This window comes from Pezoporus flaviventris, unplaced genomic scaffold (assembly GCF_033815535.1).
Source record: "Pezoporus flaviventris isolate CSIRO_AGI_PZ_B2104156 unplaced genomic scaffold, CSIRO_AGI_Pfla_v1 ptg000036l, whole genome shotgun sequence".
In the NCBI taxonomy this organism is placed as follows: domain Eukaryota; kingdom Metazoa; phylum Chordata; class Aves; order Psittaciformes; family Psittacidae; genus Pezoporus; species Pezoporus flaviventris.
Window position 1 is genome coordinate 24,567,028 of NW_026892584.1, and position 25,261 is coordinate 24,592,288.

Here is a 25,261-nt window from a genome sequence, read left to right on the forward strand (position 1 = left end):
CGCGGCCCTGCCGGGCCCTCGGGCGCCGCCGCCCAAAAGGAGAAGTCCTGGCTCCTCCAGGGACGGGGGGCTCCGCGTTCACTCTCTCTCTGTAGGAAATATTACCCGGCTTACAATGAGATGCTTGTAGCAAACTTTATTCGCGGTTTACCGGCGCACGTGAGTAAAATAAACGAAATTGAAAGTCCGACGGCGCGATCGAGACAAGTATCTCAGCCTTTATGGCACGGGAGGTTATCCTACGAAAAACCCCAACCGTCAAACCTACACTTCTCCGTCGGGGAAAAAAAAAATACTATTTTCCAGAAAATCATTTTATTAGTCACTGGAAGAAGCAGCTATTTTAAAATAAACTACGTCGCTGGGATCGTTATGTCTTTAACAAGGAATCTCAGGTAAAGGAGCAGGAAGAGCAGAGGTTTTACAAAATCAGAGCCGCACCCGGCGTCCGCGCCTTCAGTGGGACCGACGTTGGGGGAAGCTGCCCAGGAGAGCCTCGCCCCTGCCGGCAGCACCGCCGCCCCGGAGCCGCACTCTGTCGCTCGGTCCGCCCGAGTCCGGCAGACACGGCGCCCCGGTGGCTTCCTCGCGCTAGGAGTCCGGGGCTGGGGCGGGCCTCCCCGCGCCCGTGGGATGAGTCCGGCCCCGGAGGGCGAGGCGCCGCTGTCACCATCCCCAGGAGACGACGGCGGGGTGCGCTAAGTGCTGGTAAGCGGGGAAGACGCCGAGGGCGGCGGCGGGCGGGCAGGCTCGGTAGCCCGGCAGGGCGAGGGCGGCCTGGGCGCTGCAGCCCGGCAGAGCGCAACCCTGCTTGGGACGGGCTGCGGGCGGCGGAGGGCTGGCTGGGCAGCCGCGGCAGGGCTCCCCGTCCCGCACCAGCACCGGCACCACCACCCGGCGAAGCAGGGTGGGCGGGCGCTGCTGGGGGCTTCCGGGGCCCTCGCTCCGCGCCCTCTTCATCTTGTAGCGGTGGTTTTGGAACCAGATCTTCACCTGGGTCGGAGTGAGGCTGAGCAGCCGAGCCAGCTGCTCCCGCTCCGGCGCCGAGAGATACCGTTGCTGCCGAAACCGCCGCTCCAGCTCTAGGGTCTGCGCCTTGGAGAAGAGCACCCGCCGCTTCTTTTTCTTCTCTTCGGCCTCCGAGACTCGGGCGGGGAGCGACCTTTGGGTGGAGTCGGGCAAGCTCAGCTCCGGGCCGCTCTCGTCGGAAGCTGAGGACAGCGAGGGGGTTAGAGAAAGGGGATGGCCGGGGCCGGGCCTTGGGGCAGCCACCCGGGAGGCGGCGGCCGTCGAGAGCCGAAGCACCTCCTGCAGGCAGAGCCCTGGCTGTTTACGGGGCCGGATTAATCCCGACAGTCAACAAGAGATCTGAGCTAACCCCCCCCGGAATACATTCAACCTGGCCCACAAGACGGAGCCGGCTTTTCACGCCCTGGGGAGAGGCTCTACCCGCCGCAGATCCCCTCACGGGCACGGACGCCTGGGGCTTGCGGGCCGGTAGCGTCTGTGCTCCTTCGGTGCTAAAGCGTAATACCGGGCTGCCCCTTTCATTACTGCTTTTCTTCAGCAGCTCGATTACCTTACTATTCAACTTATCCTAGCAGGGCTCCCGCATCATCCATCCAAAGGACTGTCTTCCCCCATGCACACACATTAAATGCTCTATATCTGCGGCACCATTTACGTGTGTAAGGCAAGACCAATGCTGTACGGAGACGGGGCTGTGGGCCGGAGCCTGCCCTCCACCATGGCAGATGTGTAGATCTAGGCACAGTGAGGCGAGGCTCAGGGATGTGCTATGATTCCCTTGGCGGTGCTTGGAGTGACCGAATCCCGCCGGCGCACACAGGCAGGATTTCTTGCAACAGTGAAACGGGGGAAAAAAACTAAGAATAATTAAAAAAAACAACCCAACCAACAAACCAAAACCACCACCACCACCAACAACAACAAACAACCACACACACACACACAAAAAAAAAAACACCACCACCAACAACAACCAACCACACACACACACAAAAAAAAAAAACAAACAAAAAACAAAACACCACAAAAAACTAACAAAACCCAACAAAAACAAAACAAATCCGGGAAGGGAGCTTAAAAGATAAGCACAGAGATACGGGCGATACAGGCTGAGGTTTTGCTTTCTGCAGTATCTGGGAACATGACAGACGTACGCGTGTGTGTGTGAAAATTAATATTTTCTCTCTTAAGCTCATGGCCGGGATATTCCTGCTGTTTCATTGTTGCAATTCAGCAATATTCTATAAAATTCTCATCCTGCATCTCCCCGATCCTGCGGGCTACACACACTGGCGATTCCCTTCTTTGCATCTTCCCCGAAGGAATAGGGGTAATAAATAAAAGCTGTGCGGAGATGGCGAATTCCTGTCCGTTTCATACTCACAGGGATAGTGATTTCTGTCTGCTTCTATCCACCCTCGGTACGGCGAGCCGGTGTAGTTCGCTGAGTGGTGATGGTCAGAAGCTTGCTTTATGCTATTAGCATCCTGCTCTGGTAAATCCAAAATGCTTCTCACTGTAAAACTGATCCTGCCAGATGTGGCCATGGTAGGCTGTGTACACACACACCAAAAATATCGTCCCAAAACCTCGAATTCCCTCCCTTAAAATCTGCGAGGAAAGGGCTGCGCCCGGTTACTGAGGAATCTCCCAGCTCAAGAGGACCTTTCCTTCCATCGCCACCTAACCCCAAATATTAGTGTCGTTTACAGAGGTGTCCTGTTTATATAAACAGTCCTCCCCACTGAAAACACTGCCTGCTTTCAAACCGTCCCTGTCTATAGGATGCTAAGTACCTGAATTAGTCAAGTGCTAAAGCCCTAATGGGAGTAGGTGTAACCCCCCCTCCCGCTACCCCCATGAGAGAATAACCCGTTACCTCCCAAAGACAGCAGGAAACAGGCTTCATCATTACATATTCTGTCTGATTAGCCAAAAGTGGGGACAGATAATGGTAATTGTTAGCAGTGAATAACATCTTGGGTGGCATGTGGATGACCAACAACCACCCCCCTCCATTCGCCACTAAAGCTACTAGCGTCCCTTCTATCCGCAGACAAAGTGAATCCTCCCAGGACATCCGCAGAGCCTGCCGAAAGCCCCGTCCCCGCTTCTCCCTCTTTATTTACTCCCCTTTTCCCTCTCTCTTTAAACCTGGAAGGAATTTAAGTCGTTATTTGTTTTATTTCCTCGGGCTGTTTGTCGTGCTACCTCCAATTCTCCCTCTTGTCATCGGCAGGTTTCCGACCCTCAGTGGGGGATTTTTCACACCTCGGTTGAGCTGTCGGCGGGGAAGGCTGGCGGGTGTGTGCGTGGAGGGGATGGGATCTCGGGGGAGAGTTTGCCTTTCTGGGCATGGTTCTGAAAGGTGCATCATTCTCCCAGGAAGGGTGATGGCATGATCTTGGCTGAGGAAACGCAGAGAGCCCAACACTCGCCTGTCCATGAGCAAGAGTCAGTAGGAGGGGTAGGAGATAAATATATTTTAGCACCATTTTGCGTCGTAGCACTAAGGAGTATTGGGGCATATGTGATCATTGGGCGATATGTATGTGTGACTGAAACAATTCAAACTGGGAGAGAGGGAGAAAAGATCAAACACGGCGCATTTATTTATCTATCCGGGCGTCTCCCATCCCCGCCCGGAGAGAGCTGCCCGAGAGCTGCTTCCTCTGCCGAAAGCATCAGCGCATAAGCCCGGAGCCCCTGTCCAGACGTCTGCAGACAGCGATTGGGCACGGCCCAGGGCCCGGGGGCAGCTCCGCTGTAGTCTCCTCAGACAAGCGGCTCCTCGCAGCCTGTCACCGCAAGGCCCCTTCCCGCCGAGAAGCCTCGATGACGGCGGAGGACTTGTAAAGCAATATGACATGGGAACACGAAGCCCGATGAGCCGCTTAAACTCAAACCCGCAGCGGGCGGGCTCGGTCCTCAGGGGCAGGGCAGGGGCAGAAGTGACTGATTAAATCGGGTAGCGCAGCGTGGGTCAAGCGTTGGGGCCGCAGAGGGAGGGAGCGCGACACGCTCCCCACCCTCGCGCCGCAGCGCCCGTCCCCGTCGCTTCCAGCCCGTTTCGCTGGAAGGACCTGACGCCCGTCTAGAAAACCAGTGGGTGGCAAATCCTGCTGGATGGAAAGCCTCGGGGGAAGGAGACACCTAACCTCCTCCTAGTTTCCTTTGATGGCAGCCCCTCCGAAGCGCGCAAGACACAGCCCCGCCGGACAAACGGCGCGAAACCCTGTGATGATTCTCTGAGGGCCCGGAAATAGAAACCCAGGTACACACAGAGATACTCTCCTGGCTTCGTTGGCTCAAATTTCCCTGTCCAAACAGACATCTATAAGCTGTAGTCTATAGATCGTTTTCATCCGTGCCCGCTTTCCGCCGCCCCGTAGGCCCGCTCCCCGTTGCCCGGGCCGCCGTCGCCCCTCCCCACCCTGTTCCGGGCGTCGCTTCTGGAAGCGGTTGCATTTCAGGAGAACAATGTCAACAGAGCAATAACGACAAGGGAAAGGCGAGATTTATATCGGCGAGATTTGTGGGCGAGATGAACTGGGCACAAGGCTCCATTTGGCCAACTTCCCGCATATTTCTTCGCGACTGGGCAGGTTCCATATGAACGATTCCCAGGCCGTGATTACTGCAGCCACCTATCAAGCGTGCTTGGTGACAACAGTTATCTTCCCCGCTCCAAGCACAGCCTCCCAGCCGTCCTGGGTGGTCAGAGAGAGGGGAGCACAAATACATGCCAACTGCTAGGCCGTGAACAAAAGGGAAATGTAGCCCTATGTCCCGGACCTGTTGGAAGCATTTGTTCCAGTCAAGATTTTGCATTTGTTCAGATCTGGAATAATAGGTGATTGACGCCTTCCCACAATGTGCTTTAACTCTCCGGGATAAATCGGAGCTTGTTCCTTGTTGTCATGGTTTTCAATAGGGTTCAATGGGATTGAACCACTATCGACTCTGCTTTACGTCTCCGGCAGCCCCGTCCATACAAATTTATTAGTTACGTCTTTTTAAATGAGATTAAATTGAAACGACATGGCCGTCCTCGGCGGAGTGGCTCCTCCCGCTGTCGCCCTGGTCCCGGTGTCACCGTCTCCCCCTGAGCCCGCCTGCCCGTGTCACGGCCGGGACAGCCCGGGGCCGGCGGGAGGTGGGCGCCAGCCTGGCCCCCCCTCGCGCCCCCCCTCGCCAGGTACGGCTGCTCTACTCTCCCCTGCCCGCCCCGCCCGAGCGCCACTGCCGCCCGCGTTCCCGGGAGCCCCGAGTATAAAAGGAGGCCGAGAAGTGCTTATTAATATATCGGCCCCGCAGGCAAATATTTGCCGAATGCCTGGGACAGAGCGGAGTTTCGAGGGAGGGGGAGGGGGGGGTGCGATGGGCGGCCAGGGGAGGGGCGGGGGCCGGGGTTCAGAGAGCCACAAACTTTTACAGTATCAGAGGTGGCTCTTACCAGGAGTTTGCCAAGGACACTAAAGAAAGTGGAAAACTTTCCAAGGAAAAAAAAAGTCAGGATGAGAGAGAGTCTACTTCAGTGACCTCTCTTAGCCTTTTAATCTATTTAACATCCTTAGCCCACACTGATGTGTAGAAATAAGTAAATGGTACTCTTCAACCTTTAAGAGCTCTTCAGCAACAAATATTTGCACTTACTCTTAGAGTTTTTCTCAAATAGCGCAAGACACATTCTCCTGGGACGAGCCGAGCTGTCTAAATATACCTACGCATTGTTATCTGCGGGAAATAGTTCGCTTCAAAGGGAGAACGTCATAATCCGAAATGTTTCATCTCTTGTTTTGTTCGGGACCGACTTAGATACTTTTCAGTTCTGGCTGCTCGGCCTCATCTCGGGGTTTGCCGGTTCAGATGTCAGTCTCTCCTGCGGCACTTCGGCGTTGGGGGCGGGGGGCACTCTCCCCGACAGAACCCCGACCTGCCGTCCCCCTGCGGACGGCATCCTTAGATGCCCCTCCGAGGGGTGGCTTTGCCATTCTCAGGTTGCTCCGCCGTGCCGCCGGGCGACTGGTAGCTCTGGACCGCCACCGAGACCCGACGGCGCCCACGGGGGATGAGACGGGGCAGGCATTTTTCAGGGGATGCCACACATACGAAGCAGTTCCCACGCGTGTTCTCTACCCTCAGAGGTGGTGGGACCGCAGGGCGATCCTGTAGCCGGTCAGTCGCTTACTCGCCCTTACGGCGAGTCTAGGCGGGCCTACAAAATGAAACGGAGTCTGTTTCCGTGGCCCCGAAGGGGTCGGCTTCGTGTGCTTGGCCTCCCCGTCCTTCTAGCTAAATCCACAGAAATACTTCCGCCCCCTCCATTCCCGCGCTTTTAAAAGAATCTTCACTTTTCCAAGAGGATAAAGAAAAAATATTTTACATTTAAAATGTTTGTTTCTTTCCACGTTAATCTCGGGGAGCCTTTCCGCCAGCTGCGTACTTGATTGCGGCTCACATAAACCAAACAGGGAACCAGGTAGCAGGGGAAGCCGACCCCGTCCCCCCGTGGGCCGGAGGCCGTAGCCCTGGGGGAGACGTGCGGCCACGGCCACCCTGCAATCAGCGGGTTGGCCACCCTGCAGCGCGGGCAGGGCTGCTCTCATCCCAGCAACCTGGGGCCTTGGCGGAACGCTGCTTGCTGTCCAGCCCGAGACGCAGCCCGGCCCTTTGGTGTGACCCGAGGCTGGGTCGGATCGTCCCGTTGTGGCTTCTGCCGCGCCGTTGCCCGGCTCCCCTCCTCACAGGCCCCCGCTGTTAAAAACACTTCCAAACACCTGAGAAAATAGCGGCTTTTTCTCTCTCTCTTTTTTTTTTTTTTTTTTGAATGGGTTCATTTATGGTGCTCAGTGGAGGGCTGCAAAGCAGATTGACCAAATCGATGTATATGGGATGCAGAAACCCGCCATTTTCCTGAAATAGTTGATTGTGTCTACACCTCGAGAGAGGGGAGGAAACTAACCCAACACATTTACATCAATACAAGTGGCAGCCTGGCTCCGGTTGGTGTAGTCCCGGCTCTGAGAATGAACTCTCCAGGGCCCTGAGCCAGGCGAGCGAGGGGCAGCGCCGACAGCCAGGAGAAGCCCTCTGGCCGGGGGCTTCCAGTCTGTGCTGCTGGCTGAATGCTTTTGCCGTGGTAGGTTAAATCTGCGGGATAAAAGGTACCAAGACAACATACCTTGCCAGGCTCACGTCTCTGTTGATGGCTGGCTACTGAGACACAGAAAATTAGTGACTTGGCAAACATCACAAAAAACCCTCTACCAGAGCTGTCAAATGAACCTCTGACCAAGAGCGTCCTTTCTCTAGCATACTGCATTTTAACGGTTTAATCTGTGTAACAAAGTATCTACGAGGGAGTTGAATTCAGCTCACTGACTTTACTGAAAAGAAAACTTGACCTCACAGAATGTGAATTTCAGGATTGATTTTGAAGAATGCAAGATTCCACCTTTCTATAAAATCAAATAATTCTCTATTTCATTTTCCCAGTAATGAGCATGTCCATAACTTTACACACTTTTCCTTCATCTTCTTCTGAAAATGGTATCTTTCCCTCTCAACAACTAAGCAGCTTTGGACTTCGAATTTTACTATAAGCTCTTTGTCTTTTAGCTTTGCAGCTGAAATTCATTATGGTACATTTTCTAAGGCAATATTGTGGAGAGCATGGAATATTTCCTGCAGGAAGAATTGGTTTCTATATATTTCTGTATGTTGTATTTGCCTCTCTTTTCCTCTAGAATAATGTAATTTGCTTTTCCCACTTCCTAATACTTCTGAACGATCTACATCTTCTTCTGCAGCTCCTTGATTTCTTCTTTTTATAACTATTTCCTAATCTAAGTACATACACACATCTACTTCAACCTATTAAAAAATTCAACAGATTTGAACTACACTTCTTTCTTTCATGTCCAGTTTTGAAAATTCTTATTCTCTGGTGTGCTCAACTTCACTCTCTCCTAAATCATGGCTCCCTCTGTTATCAATCTTCTTTTGGTTTTACAGAACTCATTAATTAAAAATAAATAAAAATTATTTCATCAGATACGTGCAAAGCATGCTATCCAAGGCTTACGCTTCCTCTGAAACCCTCATTTTTCTATTCTGCATTTAGACAAGAGACTTTACTTCTTGAAACAGGGATTACCCACAGCAATGGAGGATTCAGGACTGCGCTTTTCATTTGCTCTGTGTGATCATCCTAGAGGAATTATTTTGCAAATTGACTGCAAGCAAAGCAGCAAGGGACGAGCCCTCCCTGCTCTTTAAGTTGTTTTGGGACTAGTTTGTGTAGAGTCAAACTGGCGTGGACATGAGCTAGGCTGTCCAGCTGCCTGGGCTTTCCTTCCCTTGGGCTCCCTGGAGCCCAGCTAAGGCTGAGGGGATGAGGCTTCCACTTCCCTGTCAGCACACTCTCCTTGGGCAAGTGGGGAAGGGCCACTCTAGTTACCTGGGTCATGAAACTGCGGTGGCTGCTCTGTTGGGAGCTGTCTGGAGTACGGGCTTTGTACCTACCACGTCTGCATTGCCATTCCCCTCCTTGCCCCATTTTCATACCACACTCTCAGCCTGCATGGGATGTACAGGGGCAGGAGCACATTCCAGCGAAAGGGCAACCTATATCCAGGACAGGATGGCTCTCAGGCCCAGATTCAGCCACTGTAACTGGAGTGGGGGGGGCGTTATCCTCGCTGTTATACATGTGCAAGATGTGCAGGCTCCAGGGTGGAAGTGGTATATCTGGAGCCCAGAGGGCAGCCAGTAGCACCAACGACTGAAGGGGGCTGCTCTCAGGCAGTGACCTTGCCCCAGATACACCTCCTGTTTAGGCATCTAATCACCTTTTACTTCAGTGGGAATTAGGTGCCTGACATTCGAGAGTCTGGCCCCAAAACTAAAGTGGGTGGTGCAAGGGAAACAGCGTGAATCCTTAAGTCCTTAAGCAGCTGTTGAGAAACTGCAATAGAGGACAACAGTGTACCTGAGGGAAGCTGTCCTGTTCACCAACACCATCACTTTCAACAGATCTTCAAAAAGACAAAAGTAATTTTGTGCTCTGAACAGCTTACAAGGGTATATATTTGATTTCAGTGTACAATTCTTTGTCCTGGGTTGTAAGATAACATTTAAAAAAAAAAAAATCATTAAATCCTGATAAATATCCTCCATTGGTTACATTCTATTGAATTCTGATGCATGACCTCTATTAGAATAAAACTGGAGGCCAAAATTGCAGACTTTTAAAAGGTCATTTTATTATTTTCACAAGTGAATATTTTCTTCTTCTGTGGCATACCAAGTCACCAAGAGGCAGCAGTGATTTGGTTAGGTACACACCAACTGACTGGCCATCACATTCACTGATTGGCAAGCAGGCTGCCAAGCCAAATATTTGTTTCCTGTCAGTGGGCCAGTAAGTTGGGGTTTTTCTCAAGCTATGAGAGCTCACAAACCTCCTGTGATCACAACTGGGTTTGAGACTTCTAAACATTTATCAAATTTGGTTGTTTTGTTTTATTCGTTTATTTGTTTTTTTTTTTGTAGACGGCAGACAGAAAGTAAGCTTATGTGAGGCTTGCACTTTGGGAAATCAGGCAAAAAAAAAGGTAATTTTTAGTTCCCAGCTGAAAATGTTAAGGAAAAGGTGTTTTTTGGCTGTTCCCAGAACTGTATAGATTTGTCCCTGATACTTCAGGTAAAAAGATGTGAGCAGAGAAAGTAAATTTAAAATTTCAGTACATAGTTTCTTGCCATCCTCAGACTGAATTCTCATTTCATTTACACACTGTTGACTACAACTGGCTTTAAAATGTTGACTAAGGTAACTGCTGACTTCAAGAGCATTCAGCTGGGTGAAGCAGTGCTGGTTCGGCTATGCCACACAATGAGTGACAGAGATGCTTTAGCTGTACAAGTTACCACAAGGTAGTTTACAGGGGAAAGAGTCACTTCCATTCTATAGCAATAAAATTGGCTTTTATGTTTCACTTTACCCAGATCCAAAAGTCCCCATTTCCACATGTAATGACAAATCCACATCTGAATTTTTCAGCTTTGATCTGACTTGATAGTGAGCCGCTTTTTTGCTCCCGAATATGTATGTTTTAAACAGGGCAGCTAGAAGCTATACATACAACAAGCTTCCAAACTAAGAAGCAGCAAACTACACACATCGAACTTTACACATTTTATACATTAAAGTATATAGCCACACTTTTGATGATCAAAATTTGACTGTCTTTAAACCTCACAGTAGATGATTAATCTTCTTTCATTCCTCTGTGTCTGTCTCCGCAGCTCTCTTCTGGTTTTCTTCCCTTCTCTCAACCCATGATTTAGCTCTTTTTGCCCTGTTTTTTCACTCTCCACTGTTACCATTTTAATGCGTGTTTGCAGTTATTTGCCAACAGTAACAAGTGTCAAACATACTCTGCCATCAGAGATTGCATTAAGAAACCAGGAGAACACGTGGTAATTTCTCAATCCTGAGGCAGTTTCTTAAATGCCATGAATAATCAAAACTGAACAGCAAAGCTTTGAAATATCCTCAAACCATCCCAGACTGGAATACTTGATTATGAGACAATAGCTGCCAGTGTGTTTTCAGATATGACTTATTTTAAGCTTATTTTAAGCTCTTATTTAAGCTTTCAGAGAGTCTAGTAAAGTCTCTGGGCCTCATTCTGCTGTCATATGATACATTTGTCATCCCAAAAGGCAACAGGGATTATAGTGAGGCAGATACAGTTTGGGTTCAGATGTAAAAATTTAGTTTACTTATACATACAGTAAGAATATAAATGTTTCCCCAAGTTATTTTCTCAAAGGTTCTTTTGCACAGTAATTTCCAAAGTCCAGCTTTAGTAAGATGGCAACATGGTCTGAAAGAGCATGTGTTAGATGAGAATAGAGTAAGATCTGAAACCTAACTTTGGCTCTGCCACTCTCATCCCACACGGCTTCACTTCCTTGATCTATTTCCTTGCCTTTAAAATAGGGCCAGATTCATCTATCTCATGCCACTGCTGTGCGTGTACATGGTATGACTGATGAGTATCCATCTAGTACATTAACCACAAAAAAATTGCTGTAAAAATTCTAAATAAGCATGCATGTGGGCAGGTATTTCATGAAAGTGTTTGTCCTTCATTCTGGACTTGTGTTTGTGCTGTGCTTTTGTTCACAAAAGCTTTTTAAATGGTCACAGTTCTTAAGGCAGAGAAGTTATGAATCATGCGTGGAAACAGCTCCTGCAAGAACTTCTCAATAGAAAAGTTGTTTGGGGTTTTACTCACCTGCAGATCCAGTGGCATCATATTAAGACACTGCTTCCAAAAAGTAACTGCCAAAGCTCACATAAAAAAAAATAAAAAATAAAAAAATCCATGAGTGATTTCTCACCCAGGGACTAACACTGTTGAAATAGGAAAGAAGGATTTTTTACTGATGGGCAGCAATTAGCAACATAGGAAAATCCAATTTGCATTCACACCACTTCAGTCTCATTTGTTGGTGGGCTTGTATCCCAGCACAGCTTCATGCCAGCACTTAGCTGCTGAGCACACAACCCGCTGCCTTGCGAGGTGTTAACATTCATGAGTACTCACAGACATATTTTTGGTTTGGGGTTTTTTTGAGTTTAAGTGGACTTGCATGATGATTCAGAGTCATGCACCCCAATTGAGACTACTGTGGGCAGGAACAGCTTGCACTCGAGAGCAGTGTGAATCCCTGCAGATGCAGGAGGGCAGAGCCCATGTCTGCCTCTTACACTACAAAAACAGCCAGCAAATCCCCTAGCAGGCTTGTCAGAGAAGGAACTGGCTGAGGCATCAGACAAATCCTGAACACACAGGCTCTGTGAAAGAGGGAGGACAGAAAGCCAAGGGGCTGGAAGAACACACAATAACTAATAGTGAATAAATGACTGCTGACCCTCCCTATCTCTGCCCTCCTTTTCAAGCTGATCCCAGGGTAAGGTTGTACATCAGATGTTTTCTTTAGGAGTCTGTAGTCAGCTTCACATATGCAGTTTTAAACTCAGCTGAATAATCTTATGACTTCTCTGTTGATTGATTGTGTGCTGACATCCTTCCGAAATTAAAATACTTGGAATGAATAACTCTGATCATCATGCCTGTGATAATTCCTTAGCTTCTTGTAGGACTAATACTAATCACTTAGTGCTCAGTTCTGCTAGAGTTAGAGCAGTTTACTTTTTGGGTACTTCAGCTAAGTGAGAGCTCTCACTGAAATTCTCAAAGTTATATTCCCAAAATCAGTTTTTGGAATATCCCTTCCTGCCTCCAGTCTTGGGCATTGGATGAATATGAAAAACAGTTCCAAGATTTTCTCCCTCATATTGCAGTGCTTAAGCTTACTGACAGGAAGGAAGAGCAGTGGATGATTAATTTTAAAACAAAACATTCCTGCCAGCCCTCCACAGCTAAATGGAAGTTGTGGTGACTGAGGCATTTATGGAGAATATTTCAAAGTGAAATATATTTATCCCATGACAACACTCTATTACCATGAAATCTTGTGGTATACCTTTAATAATGAGTAATCTTCGTATAATAGTTTTCGTATGATGGAATTTGTTACATCAGTGAAACAAAGCTACTTTGCTATTTCTGGAGCAGACACATTCCAACCTTTTTTTTTTTTCCTTCTTTTTTTTCTTTTCTTTTCTTTTCCTCTTCTTTTTTTTTTTTTTTTAGAATATGCTTTCTTTTGCTGTTATTCATCCAGTTAGCAAAAACATCCATTGATTAACAATACAGTTACAATTCTACTCGCATAATCATCTGTATTATGCCCAACATCAAAAGGACTTACAGAACTTAAAGTAATGATTAATAATAATGGCTTTAGAAGCTTGACTTCTTCTGTAAATTCTGATCTGTTACATTGATTTAGTAAGCATTTCAGCTTGAATAGTCAACATAGGATTGCATGATCCATACTTAATTTGATAAATACATTATGTTTCTTTACGGGAGAAGTTGGTACATGTTATTTATTTAATCAAAGAAGTGATTTGTAAAGCTATCCTGTGCTGTGGTCCATAATAAATGTTTTCTTTAAAGCAGGAAAAAGTTCAGCTGTGCTCACATAGTTACATTATGCATGCTATCCTGCTGTACCAAGGGGGGGGAATTACATTTGCAAACAGAAAATAAAAATAGAATGACAGAGGAGAAAAGAAAACACTCTTTTTAGTGCCCTGTCTTGCAGACACATCTTAATGCACTCAAGAGAAACAACTGAAAAAACAGCATTAGCAATAATTCTACAGAAATCACAATGATTTGTATCCAGCTAATGACTGATGAACACAACTGTGTCTTGCGTTTGGACTTTAACTGCAGGGAAGGTAGCAGTGCCAGTACTGTCAGGAGGCAGTGGGGCCACGTGCACAATGGCTGAAAGAGCGACCACCCAAAGTGATGTATTTCAGTATTGAAGATGCACAGAGACCTGTATCAGTTGACCTCAGCCTGTGACCAGTGGAGTAAAGAGTCACTAACTCAGAAAGGTAACATGGGCTCTGCTTTTCAAAGCCTTTGTAAATCAGTATAAGCACCTTATAAAAAATGCAAAACTTTCTCGGTAACCAAGTGCAACTGAGATGGGATTGAGAGGCTGGAGGGTGTCCTAGGAGAAAACCTCCAGCAGCACACAGAGTCCCAGCTGCTCTTTTTGTACAGTACCCTTTGAAACACCAAACAGCAGGCAATACAGACCAGTAGGAAGCATTGCAACTCTCAGTTTAAAACTGTATATGTGCACCTTCTGGTGGTTTAAGTCACCAGAATCAGAAGTCTCAGAATCTACCATCAGGAGTCTTGAAAAGGAGATAGAAGAAACAGGGCCGAAGTCTCATTTGTACAGTGGCAGCAGGAGTGCAAAAAGATGCATTTTAACACCCCAAAATCAGTTCTTAAGCTTTCCTGATCCTAGAAAGATATTTTGTGCCGTTGGGTGCTCCTAAGCTACGCTTGCATCCTGATTTAGTAAGTATTTGGCTCAGGATGCAGAGAAAAGATACTGCTTCACTTAAACAATGTTTCAGTTTATTATGGTTTTTGGTCTTCAGAGGGTTTCATTTTGTTTGGCTGTGGCAGCTGTACTGCAGCTGCAGGCAGAATATTCTCTGTCTTTCTTTAGTGTCAACGGCAACATTTTTAGAAATTTCCTGTACTGCCTTGTTTGGCTCTTTTATTTCTTCCAGCTTTTATTTTATGTAATTAATCTTTTGTATGCACAGTGTTTAAGTTTGTGTTCTTCCTGCCTCATTTTTGATCTCATATGCTCTGTTTGGTCTTTCGCTTGTGTAGTAACCACTACAGCAATATTTTCCCTTTCCTTTTCCAGATCCAGCAACTCAGGCTTCAGAATTCACCTATAACTAACATGTGAAGTTCCTGTTACATTTTGGGTACTGCACCCAGTGAAAGGGGGCCTAGCTTAGAGAATCTTCAGATTATTCTTCTGCATCTCTAATCCAGTCATTTGAGTTACACTGACTATAAAACATAGTAGTGCAATACAGAGTCAGAGCCTGGATTTTTAGTCCATTGTGAAGACATAACACTCACTGGCCAGCATGACTGCTAATAGATTTTATTAGCATAATTGCATTTATGTTATTATACCAACTCAAGCACACCAAAATCAATATTATAGAATCATAGAACAGTTAGGGTTGGAAAGGACCCTAAGATCATATAGTTCTAACCCCCCTGCCGTGGGCAAGGACACCTTATGCTAAATCGTATAACCCAAGGCCTCGTCCAACCTGGTCCTGAACACTGCCAGGGATGGAGCATTCACAACCTCCCTGGGCAACCCATTCCAGTGCCTCACCACCCTAACAGGAAAGAATTTCCTTCTTATATCCAATCTAAACTTCCCCTGTTTAAGTTTTAACCCGTTACCCCTTGTCCTATCACTACAGTCTCTAATGAAGAGTCCCTCTCCAGCATCCTATAGGCCCCCTTCAGACACTGGAAGGATGCCATGAGGTCTCCATGCAGCCTTCTCTTCTCCAGGCTGAACAGCTCCAACTTCCTCAGCCTGTCTTCATACGGGAGGTGCTCCAGTCCCCTGATCATCCTCGTGGCCCTTCTCTGGACTTGTTCCAACAGTTCCATGTCCTCTTTATGTTGAGGACACCAGAACTGCACACAATACTCCAGGTGAGGTCTCACAAGAGCAGAGTAGAGGGGCAGGATCACCTCCTTTGACCTGCTGGTCAATGGCTCAATGTCCTGCTGGAGACCAGTAACGAGTGGTGTCCCTCAGGGATCTCTGTTGGGACCGGTCTTGTTTAACATCTTCGTCGCTGACATGGACAGTGGGATTGAGTGCGCCCTCAGCAAGTTTGCCGATGACACCAAGCTGTGTGGTTCGGTTGATACGCTGGAGGGAAGGAATGCCATCCAGAGGGACCTTGACACACTTGTGAGGTGGGCTGATGCCAACCTCATGAAGTTTAACCATGCCAAGTGCAAGGTCCTACACCTGGGTCGAAGCAATCTCAGGCACAGCTACAGGCTGGGCAGAGAAGAGATTCAGAGCAGCCCTGTGGAGAAGGACTTGGGGGTGTTGGTTGATGAGAAAATGAACATGAGCAGCCAGTGTGTGCTTGCAGCCCCGAAAGCCAACCGTATCCTGGGCTGCATCAATATTGACTAATAAGGTCTCAGTACTCTTAATTAAACTTAGTGTCTTATCTTCAAAGGAAAACACCCACCCCCCTACCTCCCCATAAGAGAGAAATACAATACAGGTAGACCTATGAAAGCCAGTGATTACTGAATTTTTTTTTACAGAAGGCCAGATTCAGAGTGTGTGCATATCTCTATAACCCCATGGACTTTATGGAGTTACCCTGATTCAAACTAGTTAAGTTTCTGGCTCTAGCTATTTTATTCCTTCCTTTATTGCCTTACCATGCCGGGTTTACAGAATGGACAGGCGAAATAAGAGCTCACAACACTTGAAAATGAGCTGTAATTTTGCGGTTCTGGATAAGTGTTTAACTGCTCGTCAAGGTTAACAATGTGTTTAGTGTGTGCACATGAGGGAAATCTTAAACAAGTGGATTTACAGAAAGAAGCCTTTGCTAGATTGAGAGTGTAAAGGACTATAGCTGCAAGTTAGAAGATAATTGCTTGAAAACATTGCTATAAAATTAAACCATAAACCTCCATGACCAGCCTCAGATATGTCACGGGAACAAGCGCATGCAAAGAAACAGCAGGGAAGGTAAGCGCTAATGCTCGCTCCTCTTCGTCCAGCAGCACTCCAGCACAAACTGTCCACTCCCAGCCCAGCTGGATGCCCAAATCAGGCTTGTCTTTCCAGGGAATAACAGATAAGAGAATCAAGCACCACAGCAGCTACACTCTACATCATCTCAGAGCAAGGATGGTGCTAAACAGAGTTTGCATCCTCAGTTCAGAAAACTCCTTTCCTCCCTTTTCATTTTCATTTTCATTTTTTTTTCTTTTTCTTTTTTTTTTTTTTTCCCTTTCTTTTGGTGTCAAATATAATTATCCCATGGTATGACAGCTGGCACACAGCACCAGGTTACAGCTCCTGTAGTCTGCAGTAATACAGATCCATATACTTTGTTAAAATCTGCCTCGTTTGTTCATTTCTACAGAAGTTATTTCTGTATCTTCAGAAAATGCACTTGTCATTGAAAAGGTATAAGTACACTTGAGCTGACAAAGGCAAAGTTTGTATTGGCATTTGGGGCATCAAATGGGGAATGACAACATACTAAAGTCTGAAGTCTGGCCGTAGCCTGTAGGAGCAATACCTCTGTATCATATTGGCGGTAGGTTATGCCCCTTCAACCAGTGGTAAGGATTTCAGAGTTTTTCCTATCATCTGTCAGGCCTTTCAGAATTACTTCCCACCCATTTTCTCCTAGAAAGGAGTAAACAGCAAGCAAGCAGCTACAGTGTCTGTGGGTTTGAACTTCTATTCCTCTCCGGGTTTTTGCATGGGGTATAGTTTGAGATATATATTAGACTTCCAAAAAAAGTATCACTGAAGTCAGCATTCAGCGTCAATATTTTAGAGGTGTTATACCATTCAAAATGATGTATTTACATGAGAAGCAATGTATTACACTGTTATCTGTGTTTAAGTCACTGCACAAGAAAATATTTTCAAGTATTTTCAACTTTTTTTTTTCAGGTATAATACAAAAAATGATGCTATAATGTTGCCCCTAATCATGAGCTAATTATAATCATATTGTAACAGACAACCTGGTTTTTAAGGTCCTTTTGTAAATTATATCCTGTAAACACAAAATCTAGAAAGGAACTCTTTTGAAAGCTGAGTTTCTTTTATGTGCCTGTGATGCTAGGACTTAGAGGTTTAAAGACAAAAAACAAATTACTATAAATCTGTGAAACTCACCAACCCTTCAAAGGCCTCATCATTTTGCTCTGACAATATAAAATGCCTTTTCTGTGCATCTGTATTGTGTTTGCACCCATTTTAACATACTTTGATGTTTATTGGCAAAGTGAGGCCCTTCGTTTAAATAGAAATCTGCACTTCTACCTTTTACAGTAATACAGTATCACATTCCAGCCTTGAAGGATCAGCATTGTTCAGGGGGCTCAAAACAAAAGGTAGTGGAGAATCAGAAACACTGTCTGAGCCCTAAATGCCACGGGGATCTATGGCTTTAAGAAGGAAAAAGTTGGCTGAAGTTTTTCTGTATTTTGGCCATTTGATCCTCTTCAGAAAGACAGAAAAATAAACTGAGCTGACACAGTGATTTCAAGGCCTCTGAAGATGTGTTGAAAAAAATAATTGTTAAATCTGCTGGCTCGAACCTATAGCAGCAATATTGACTTCTTCAGGGAATGAAACTCACTGGCAATCATCTGATACTCAGTCCCACATCAGGTGGGATGAGGAGATCAATCCAGTCTGGCAGTGATTCAAAACTAAACAGTATATTTTTGAGATCTTCAGTAAAATGAGTTGATGGAAACAGTTGGTTTTTTTTAAGTGAGTGGAGGGGTGTCCCAGTGAACGCTAGAGTCAGTAGCATGTATGCCAGTGCCTAATCTGCTTCACCAGAAGTCGTTAAAGAGCTCAGAGAATGAGGGCTTGTGGAAGCGCATTTGGGTATTATGTTGCTTTACCTAGTGTAGGCCAATTGGTATAAACAGTAAAAAATCATATAGATGTTAGAGGGTCATGCATGGGACAAGGAAGCTGCTAGGACCTGCACGTGTGAAGAGAACAGTCTGTTTTCACCCTTCCTTCATTCCTTTCTTTGTAAAAAAAAAAAAAAAAAAAAAAAGAAATATTTCATGGCAGAATAAAGACAATAACAGAGAAAGGGAATCCTAGCAATGCTTATTTTTTAAGTGTTTTTCCTTCCCACCCTTGCCTTTAAGACCATCAAGTAAAAAGCTTCTGTCAAACTTCCATTCAATTTATTTCTCTGGCTCCACAATGTGCTTTCCCTCCTTGCATCCTTCTTCAAGACTATTGCTGGCTCTTTGTTGTCTGGTTTTCTGGTTTTCGCTTCTGGTTTTGTTTTTTTTTTTTTTGTTCCTGGTTTTGTTGTCACTAGGATTCCAAAATTTTACCTAAATTGCTCAGAGGAAAAATATCAGAATATTTAATTTCATCAGCTTGAAGTACTTGGTTTCTCTATGGTTCTAGCACTTCAATTCAGCTGTAATATTTTGACTATAGCAAAATAACAAAATACCCTGAACTGTAAGCATTGAAGTCAATGCATAAAGATTGAAGTTTGCTGTGGGTGTCTTTTTGAGGTATTTTATGTCATGAGCAATGAGCAATTTTGACATTTTATTGTGATTGTAAACAAGAATAAAATTCCCTTTTTTCTTCTTTTTTTTTTTTTTAAGAAAACAAGTTGCCCCAGAACTTTTAAGCAGAAATTTCAAATGTTGTTCTGTTCTAATAAAAATAGTTATTGTACAACCACTGGTGGTTCAGACCAAAAATATGATTGCTTCTCCCAGAATTTAGCCTTTTGATTACCATTGACCATACTGTGATACATAGATTGATAGGTTTCAGCAAGATAACTGCTCTACACAGTTTATCTATCTTTGATTTTATACATTGTGGAAATTTGCATTTGTCTTTGCCTGACCACACTCCTCTTGGGTTTAAAACATTAGGGTGCCATGTTCGCAGCTCCTCTCCCGGATGGTCACAGGATCCTCAAACCACAGGAAACTACTCAGGGAAAAGAGAATGGATTTTCTCTTTTGTTTTAGCTCTGTCCCCATCGTGCTGTCCAACTCCCCACCATCCACCTCCATGCCATGACGCCAGTGTGTGAGCCTGCCACACTATCTCTCTTCCCAAGCTCTCTGTGGGGCCACACAGGGGCAGGTTGAATAACTCTGGGTAGACTACAAAGTCTGTGCCTGGCACCTGAATGGTCTCTGTAATTAACAAGTTAAATGAGGAGCTCAAGAGCATGCACAGAAGTCAAACCAGCCTCATTCAGTGATGTAACTTTCATACCAGAAAGGTCTAGATGTTGCAATCAAATGTGAAATTATCTTCTAGCTAGATGTCTAGGCAACTCATGTCATCCCAGTATTCCATAAACTACTTCTGAACCAGAGCAGAGATTTAGTTTGTTTTTTGCCCTCAAGTGAGCAAAACTACATAGATGAGTTGTGCAAGACACCAACCTTATCTCATAGCCCAGACAAAACTGAACTTCAATCTTCAACCTTCTATCAGGAAAAAAAAAAAAAAAAAAGGAAAGAACTTAAGAACTTTACACAAATTGGTTTGTTTTTTTTTTTAATTTTAAGTTAAATTGATGCTACTCTTGCTGCATTCCTGATCTTCAAAATGGTATTACAGGACTTAATCATATTACATATACTTGTAATATTGTAAGCTTACAAGGTTTGGAGATTGAGACTAAATTTTCTATTTTTTGATGTTCAGTTTTTCTTAATGTAGAGGTGTGTCAATGGTAAAAGCACTTGATGTACTTTCACATGCGGTATCACTCTTTCCACAGTCCCAAGACGTTTTACATTGTATAATATTTATTTATCTGAAAATTTTATCTTGCAAAAGTTTCTAAATGCTAACTAAATTGTACATAAGCCACTTTCTGTGCTTGAAGAAGGAAAAAACAAAGTTATTTTAGTTATTTTAATTTTCTAAAAATATTTTTTCTCAGTATTTCTACTTTTTTTTTTTCCTTTTTTTTTTTCCCCAAGGCAGAAAAAGGTGAAATTTTTTTCACTATCTTCGACTTCTGGAAATCTCTACTTTTGGATATTGGCTGATACCACCAATAACCTCTGGTTCAGCTTGGGATCTCAAGCAAATACAAGTTGGAAATGTTGCCCATGGCCAAGACAGACCTCCAAAATACCTGTTACTCCCTCTGCCTGCAAATGGAGGACTTCTCCTTCTGCTGGGTGAATCCAGGTCTGAAATGTGGATGTGTGTGCTGTGCATCAGGTGGCCCTGGTTCCAGCAGTTCCAAGGCTGAGCTGTTCCACTGAGCACTGATGCATACATGACTAGCCTGTGCTCGGTACATTCAGCACATTGTGAATAATACATCACTTACTACATGTCCATAAGCCAAAGGTGCAGCAGAGATGCACTTCCTCTCCGGACACCCTATGCATGGTCTACACTGTTAATGTGTGTTTTCCAGGGCTTTCAAACATCTGGAAACTCCAAGTAAATGCCTAAATTCCTTTTCCATCTGGAGATCATTTATATACAACATCATTTATATACAACATCCATGCCAGGTGTCATGATGCTCCCTTATCTCTTGAATGACAGGCAGAAATGAGGAAAGCAAGAGGAATTATTTATATTAATTACTTTTCATAGAATCATAGAATAATTAGGGTTGGAAAGGACCTTAAGATCCTGCATAAACAGAATATTTTATGTTACTGACCCTCAGGATTTCCATAGGGAAGCAAGACAGGAAAGCGTGTGTTGCCTCCAGTGAAGGTGGGCTTTGAGGGCAACACAGGATCAACTATAAGTGAGCATGTTACGGGGACAACTCATTGCCCCCCTGAGCCTGCAGTCATGCTCTAAGTAGAAAATCAAGTGATGCCAAAGAGTCCCTAGTTGGGATCAGAACAACAATTGCTACAGGGTTCCTCACAGGACAGTGCTTCCAGCTCCGTCAAAACTATCTTGTGTTTGCCAGGTGATTCAGTAACATTCCCAGGGAATTTGACAGAAGTAGGGTCGTAGGGAAGAGCTGTCTGAGCTGTCTCACATGCTGGAAACAGTACACAGGTATCTACCCCCCTCTAGAGGTAAAAGTCTGAAGCATCTGTTTCGTGAGCAAAAGCGTTCGGGTGATCTGAAGCAGCTGCAGTGGTACAGGCTCTCCTGACTGCCGCCCTACTAAAGTAGCTAACGACTTAGCTTGTATGTCTTGCATGCCTGTGAAAAGTGGGTACAAACCCACTGCCTGCTCAGTGGGATTGTAAATTACAGACCTGCTCAGGTATAAGGTAACAGGCAGCAGATAAAAAAGGTTTCTGACTCAGTGTCCACTGCAAGGACAAAAAAATCAAAACAAAACAAAATAATCCACCATAAGTAGCAGGGCTTTAAAATATTTCTTAATATTTTACTTTCTTTGTTTTAGTCTAAATCATACAGCCAGTGCCTGTGTCTGAAGGGAGTAACTATATTTGGGTCTTTCGCACATTAATCACAAGACTGAAGTTTTGATGAGCCCTTAAGAAATGCAGTGCATACATAGAGTTACATATATATGTGCAGAGCCCCTATGTCTGGCCTGCTGTGAGCTCTACCCTCCCAAACAGAATCAATGTCTTATAAGGACCCTGGAGTGACACAGAAAACCTCCAGTTATCACAATTGCTATCCACAGACATGTCAGATTTGCCAGTACAGATGTGGATATATGTTGCAAGACAGTTACAAACCCACTTTAAGCACCTTGAAGATAGTGGGATGGAAAATATTAGAGGCACAACAAACTGCAAGATATTTTGCTGCATAATGTACCTTCCCTAAAATATGGAGTTGGTGCAGCGCAAAAGATCACATTTGTTGGAGTTTGAGTAGATGCTGTACTTGTCACTGGGGTTGGTGTAGTTGCTGTACCTGGAGTTGGAGTAGCTGTGTTATCTGTTGTAGTCAGAGTTTGAGTAGTTGCTGTACTTGTCACTAGGGTTGGTGTAGCTGCTGTATTTGGAGTTGGAGCAGCTGCGTTGTCTGTTGCTTTCCCATCAGATCCAGAGACATTTTTTTCCCTTTGAAGGTGCTGGATAGTGTTGAACAGGGCTCTGTAAGCATAGGCCAAGCCCCAGCACATTGCCATGATTTGTCCATCTCTGGTATGGCCTCATTTAGGTGTTTTACTAATTCTTCTGGATTTTGCACTTGTTCGGTGGTGAAATTCCCAAGTACTGGAGGGGCCCACTGATCTAGATACTTGACCATACTATCCCACACACCCTACCACTCATGACTGTCCAGCCTTGGGGAAAATCTGTTGATCCTCCTATATTGTTGTCTAACCCTAGACAAGACCCAAACCCAACTCTGCTTAACTTTTGAGATCAAATGAAATGGTCCTGGGTAAAACACACTCTGTATGTGTGCCAACATGGTGATCCCCATCACGATTAGCAGGCAGGTCTCAAGGGTATCCAAAGGCCTTCAGAAAAAAACTTCAGAACTCTCAAATGATGATGTAAATAGTCTTGTGGGGGAGCTGGAAATGTAAGGGAATGTCTCCTTCATAGGTTGACCACCCGAGGAGGAAGAAAAAAAGTGTAATTGCTAAACACTTTCGTTATATACCTCCCAAAGTATAGAGGTGACGACCACACTGGGAGTGCAAGCCAGATCAGTTTCATGATCAATGAGTCTATTGTATTAGAAGTCATTACCATTAAGTATAGCAAAACAAGAACCTTAGCCCAAGCCCCCCAGCCAATAAACACTAAAACAGCAGATACTGGCTGTAAGTAAGGTACAACATGCTGAAACTCTGAGGCCAAGAGCAACAACTCTGAGAGCCAATAAATCAGCATTATGACAAGTGACTATTAGTCCAAAACAATGAATGCTTATCACAAATACGATTAGACACACTCTGGTCAGATCTGTTGTTACCTCAACACTTCGTGCCTGTCCTGGGTTTAGCAGTAGCAGTCAATTTTTCTCCTTCTTGGTAGATGGTGCAGTGTTGTGTTTTGACTTTCAGCCTGGGAACAGAGCTGATAACACTGATGTTTACTATGACCAAGGACTTTGTGAGTCTCATGCTCTGCCAGGGAGGAAGGAGGGGAGGCCAGGAGGAAGCAGGGACAGGACACCTGACCCAGGCTTGCCAAAGAGGTATTCCATACCACAGCACATCATGCCCAGGGAGGTAACTAGGAATTACACGGAAGGGCACGCTCTTCTCAGTCGGGCTCGTTTTGGTGGTTGGTATTGTATTCTCTTCCCTTGTTATTTCTGTTATCATTATTATTATTGGTGGTAGCAGTAGTGATTTGTGTTATACCTTAGTTACTGGGCTGTTCTTACCTCAACCTGTGGGAGTTACATTCTTTCGATTCTCCTCCCCATCCCTCCAGGAGGGGGGGAGGAAGAAAGTGTGGCTGACTGGGTTTAAACCATGACAGTGCCCTACGTTGGGTGCTACAAAGAATTGTCATTGTTTAAGCCCAGCTGGTAACCCAGAATCACAAGACACTTGCTCACTTCCCCCCCAACACACACACTTCCTCCCCCTGCTCCCGGAGGGATGGGGTGGAGAATTGAAAGAATGTAACTCCCACGAGTTTAGATAAGAGCAGTCCAGTAACTAAGGTATAACACAAATCACTGCTGCTACCACCAATAATAATAATGATAAGGGAAATAACAAGAGAAGAGAATACAACACCTCAGCACCTGCCAACCGATACCCAGCCCAACCCCAACAGTGATCTTGCCCTTCCAGGTAACTGCCCCCAGTTTATATAGTGGGCATGACGTGCTGTGGTATGGAATACCTCTTTGGTTAGTTTGGGTCAGGTGTCCTGTCTCTGCTTCCTCCCGTCTTCCCCCTCTCCTTGGCAGAGCATGAGGCTCAGAAAGTCCTTGGTCAGTAAACATTACTTAGCAACAACTAAAAACATCAGTGTAATCAGCGTTGTTCCCAGGCTGAAAGTCAAAACCACAGCACTGCACCAGCCACTAAGAAGGAGACAAATAACTGCTACTGCTGAACCTAGTGAAAAAAAGTTTTTTGTGTTAAAACTGATTTGTCAAAAAAAGACAATGGTGTTAAATTTAAGCTTTTGAGTTTTTATTTTTTCAGACGGTTCTGCTGTAGCATCCCTGAGTTACTGTAAAGTCAAGGTGAATTTTGCTCTTGATTTCTGCTTGGAATAGGATGGGAGGAAATAAACATGGTTACAATGTTAGGTAACGAAATTTAGAGGGCAGGGGAATTGGAACTAGATGACCTTAAGGTCCTTTCCAATCTAACTATTCTATGATTCTTTGATCCTGTGACACAAACAAGGATGTCATGATTGGAAGGACAAGAAGGCCTTGAAAGAAGGTGTTTAATTTATAAATTGATACTCAAAGTTGCAAGTATTAAATCACAGATGTATAAGCATATGTTTCATTTGAACAGCTTCTGGTGCAAGTTTTCAGTTATGTATTGCCCTGATGATGCAGGAATTTATTATGGACAGGTAATTGAAATGTGCAGGTCCTTGAGCATGGGTCACAGGGCTTTACCCATACTGTTTTCATGGGGGTCGGAAAGTTTGAAATGAGTGTGTAGAAGGTACTAACTTTCTGGTATATGTCACAATTTTAATTCCCTTTCTTGCAAGAATCACAGGCTAGTTGAGGTTGGAAGGCACCTCTATAGATCATCTAGCCTGAAATTAGGCCAATCCCACTCCTCAAAACAAGGTCAGCCAGAGCAAGTTGCTCAGGGCCATGTTCATTTGAGTTTTGGATATCCCCGTTGTAGAAAATCCGGACTTTTCAGGCAACCTGTTCCCTTTTTTGACTACATTCACAGTAATTATTTTTTTTCTTATGCTTAAATGGAGTTTTCTGCATTTCCACTGTTGCAGTGCAAAGATGAAACAGAGGATGCTGAAGTTGCTTTTACCACTATAAGTCATCTGTGAGG

The 25,261-nt window shown here is 45.1% G+C and overlaps 1 protein-coding gene and 1 long non-coding RNA gene across 5 annotated transcripts; one reads left to right on the top strand and one right to left on the bottom strand.

Moving 5' to 3' along the window:
• Window positions 1-568: 568 nt before the first annotated feature.
• LOC133274392 (uncharacterized) lies at window positions 569-14,720 on the top strand. The gene is made up of 3 exons (XR_009745135.1): window positions 569-708; window positions 13,413-13,579; window positions 14,419-14,720. It is a non-coding gene; the product is annotated as an uncharacterized LOC133274392 (long non-coding RNA).
• Window positions 660-3,552, bottom strand: NKX2-8 (NK2 homeobox 8). 4 transcript variants are annotated; one of them, XM_061463534.1, is made up of 3 exons: window positions 3,301-3,508; window positions 2,414-2,559; window positions 660-1,211 (listed from the first exon to the last, which is right to left on the bottom strand). In XM_061463534.1, the coding sequence occupies exons 1-3, from the start codon at window positions 3,384-3,386 to the stop codon at window positions 667-669; spliced, it is 777 nt and encodes a 258-aa protein (XP_061319518.1). In that variant the 5' UTR covers window positions 3,387-3,508; the 3' UTR covers window positions 660-666. The 4 variants fall into 4 exon arrangements, 3 of the variants coding, with proteins under 3 accessions (XP_061319518.1, XP_061319517.1, XP_061319519.1); XM_061463533.1 differs by having other exon boundaries at window positions 3,241-3,507; XR_009745134.1 differs by lacking the exon at window positions 660-1,211 and adding an exon at window positions 1,218-1,858 and having other exon boundaries at window positions 2,909-3,552.
• Window positions 14,721-25,261: the final 10,541 nt, after the last annotated feature.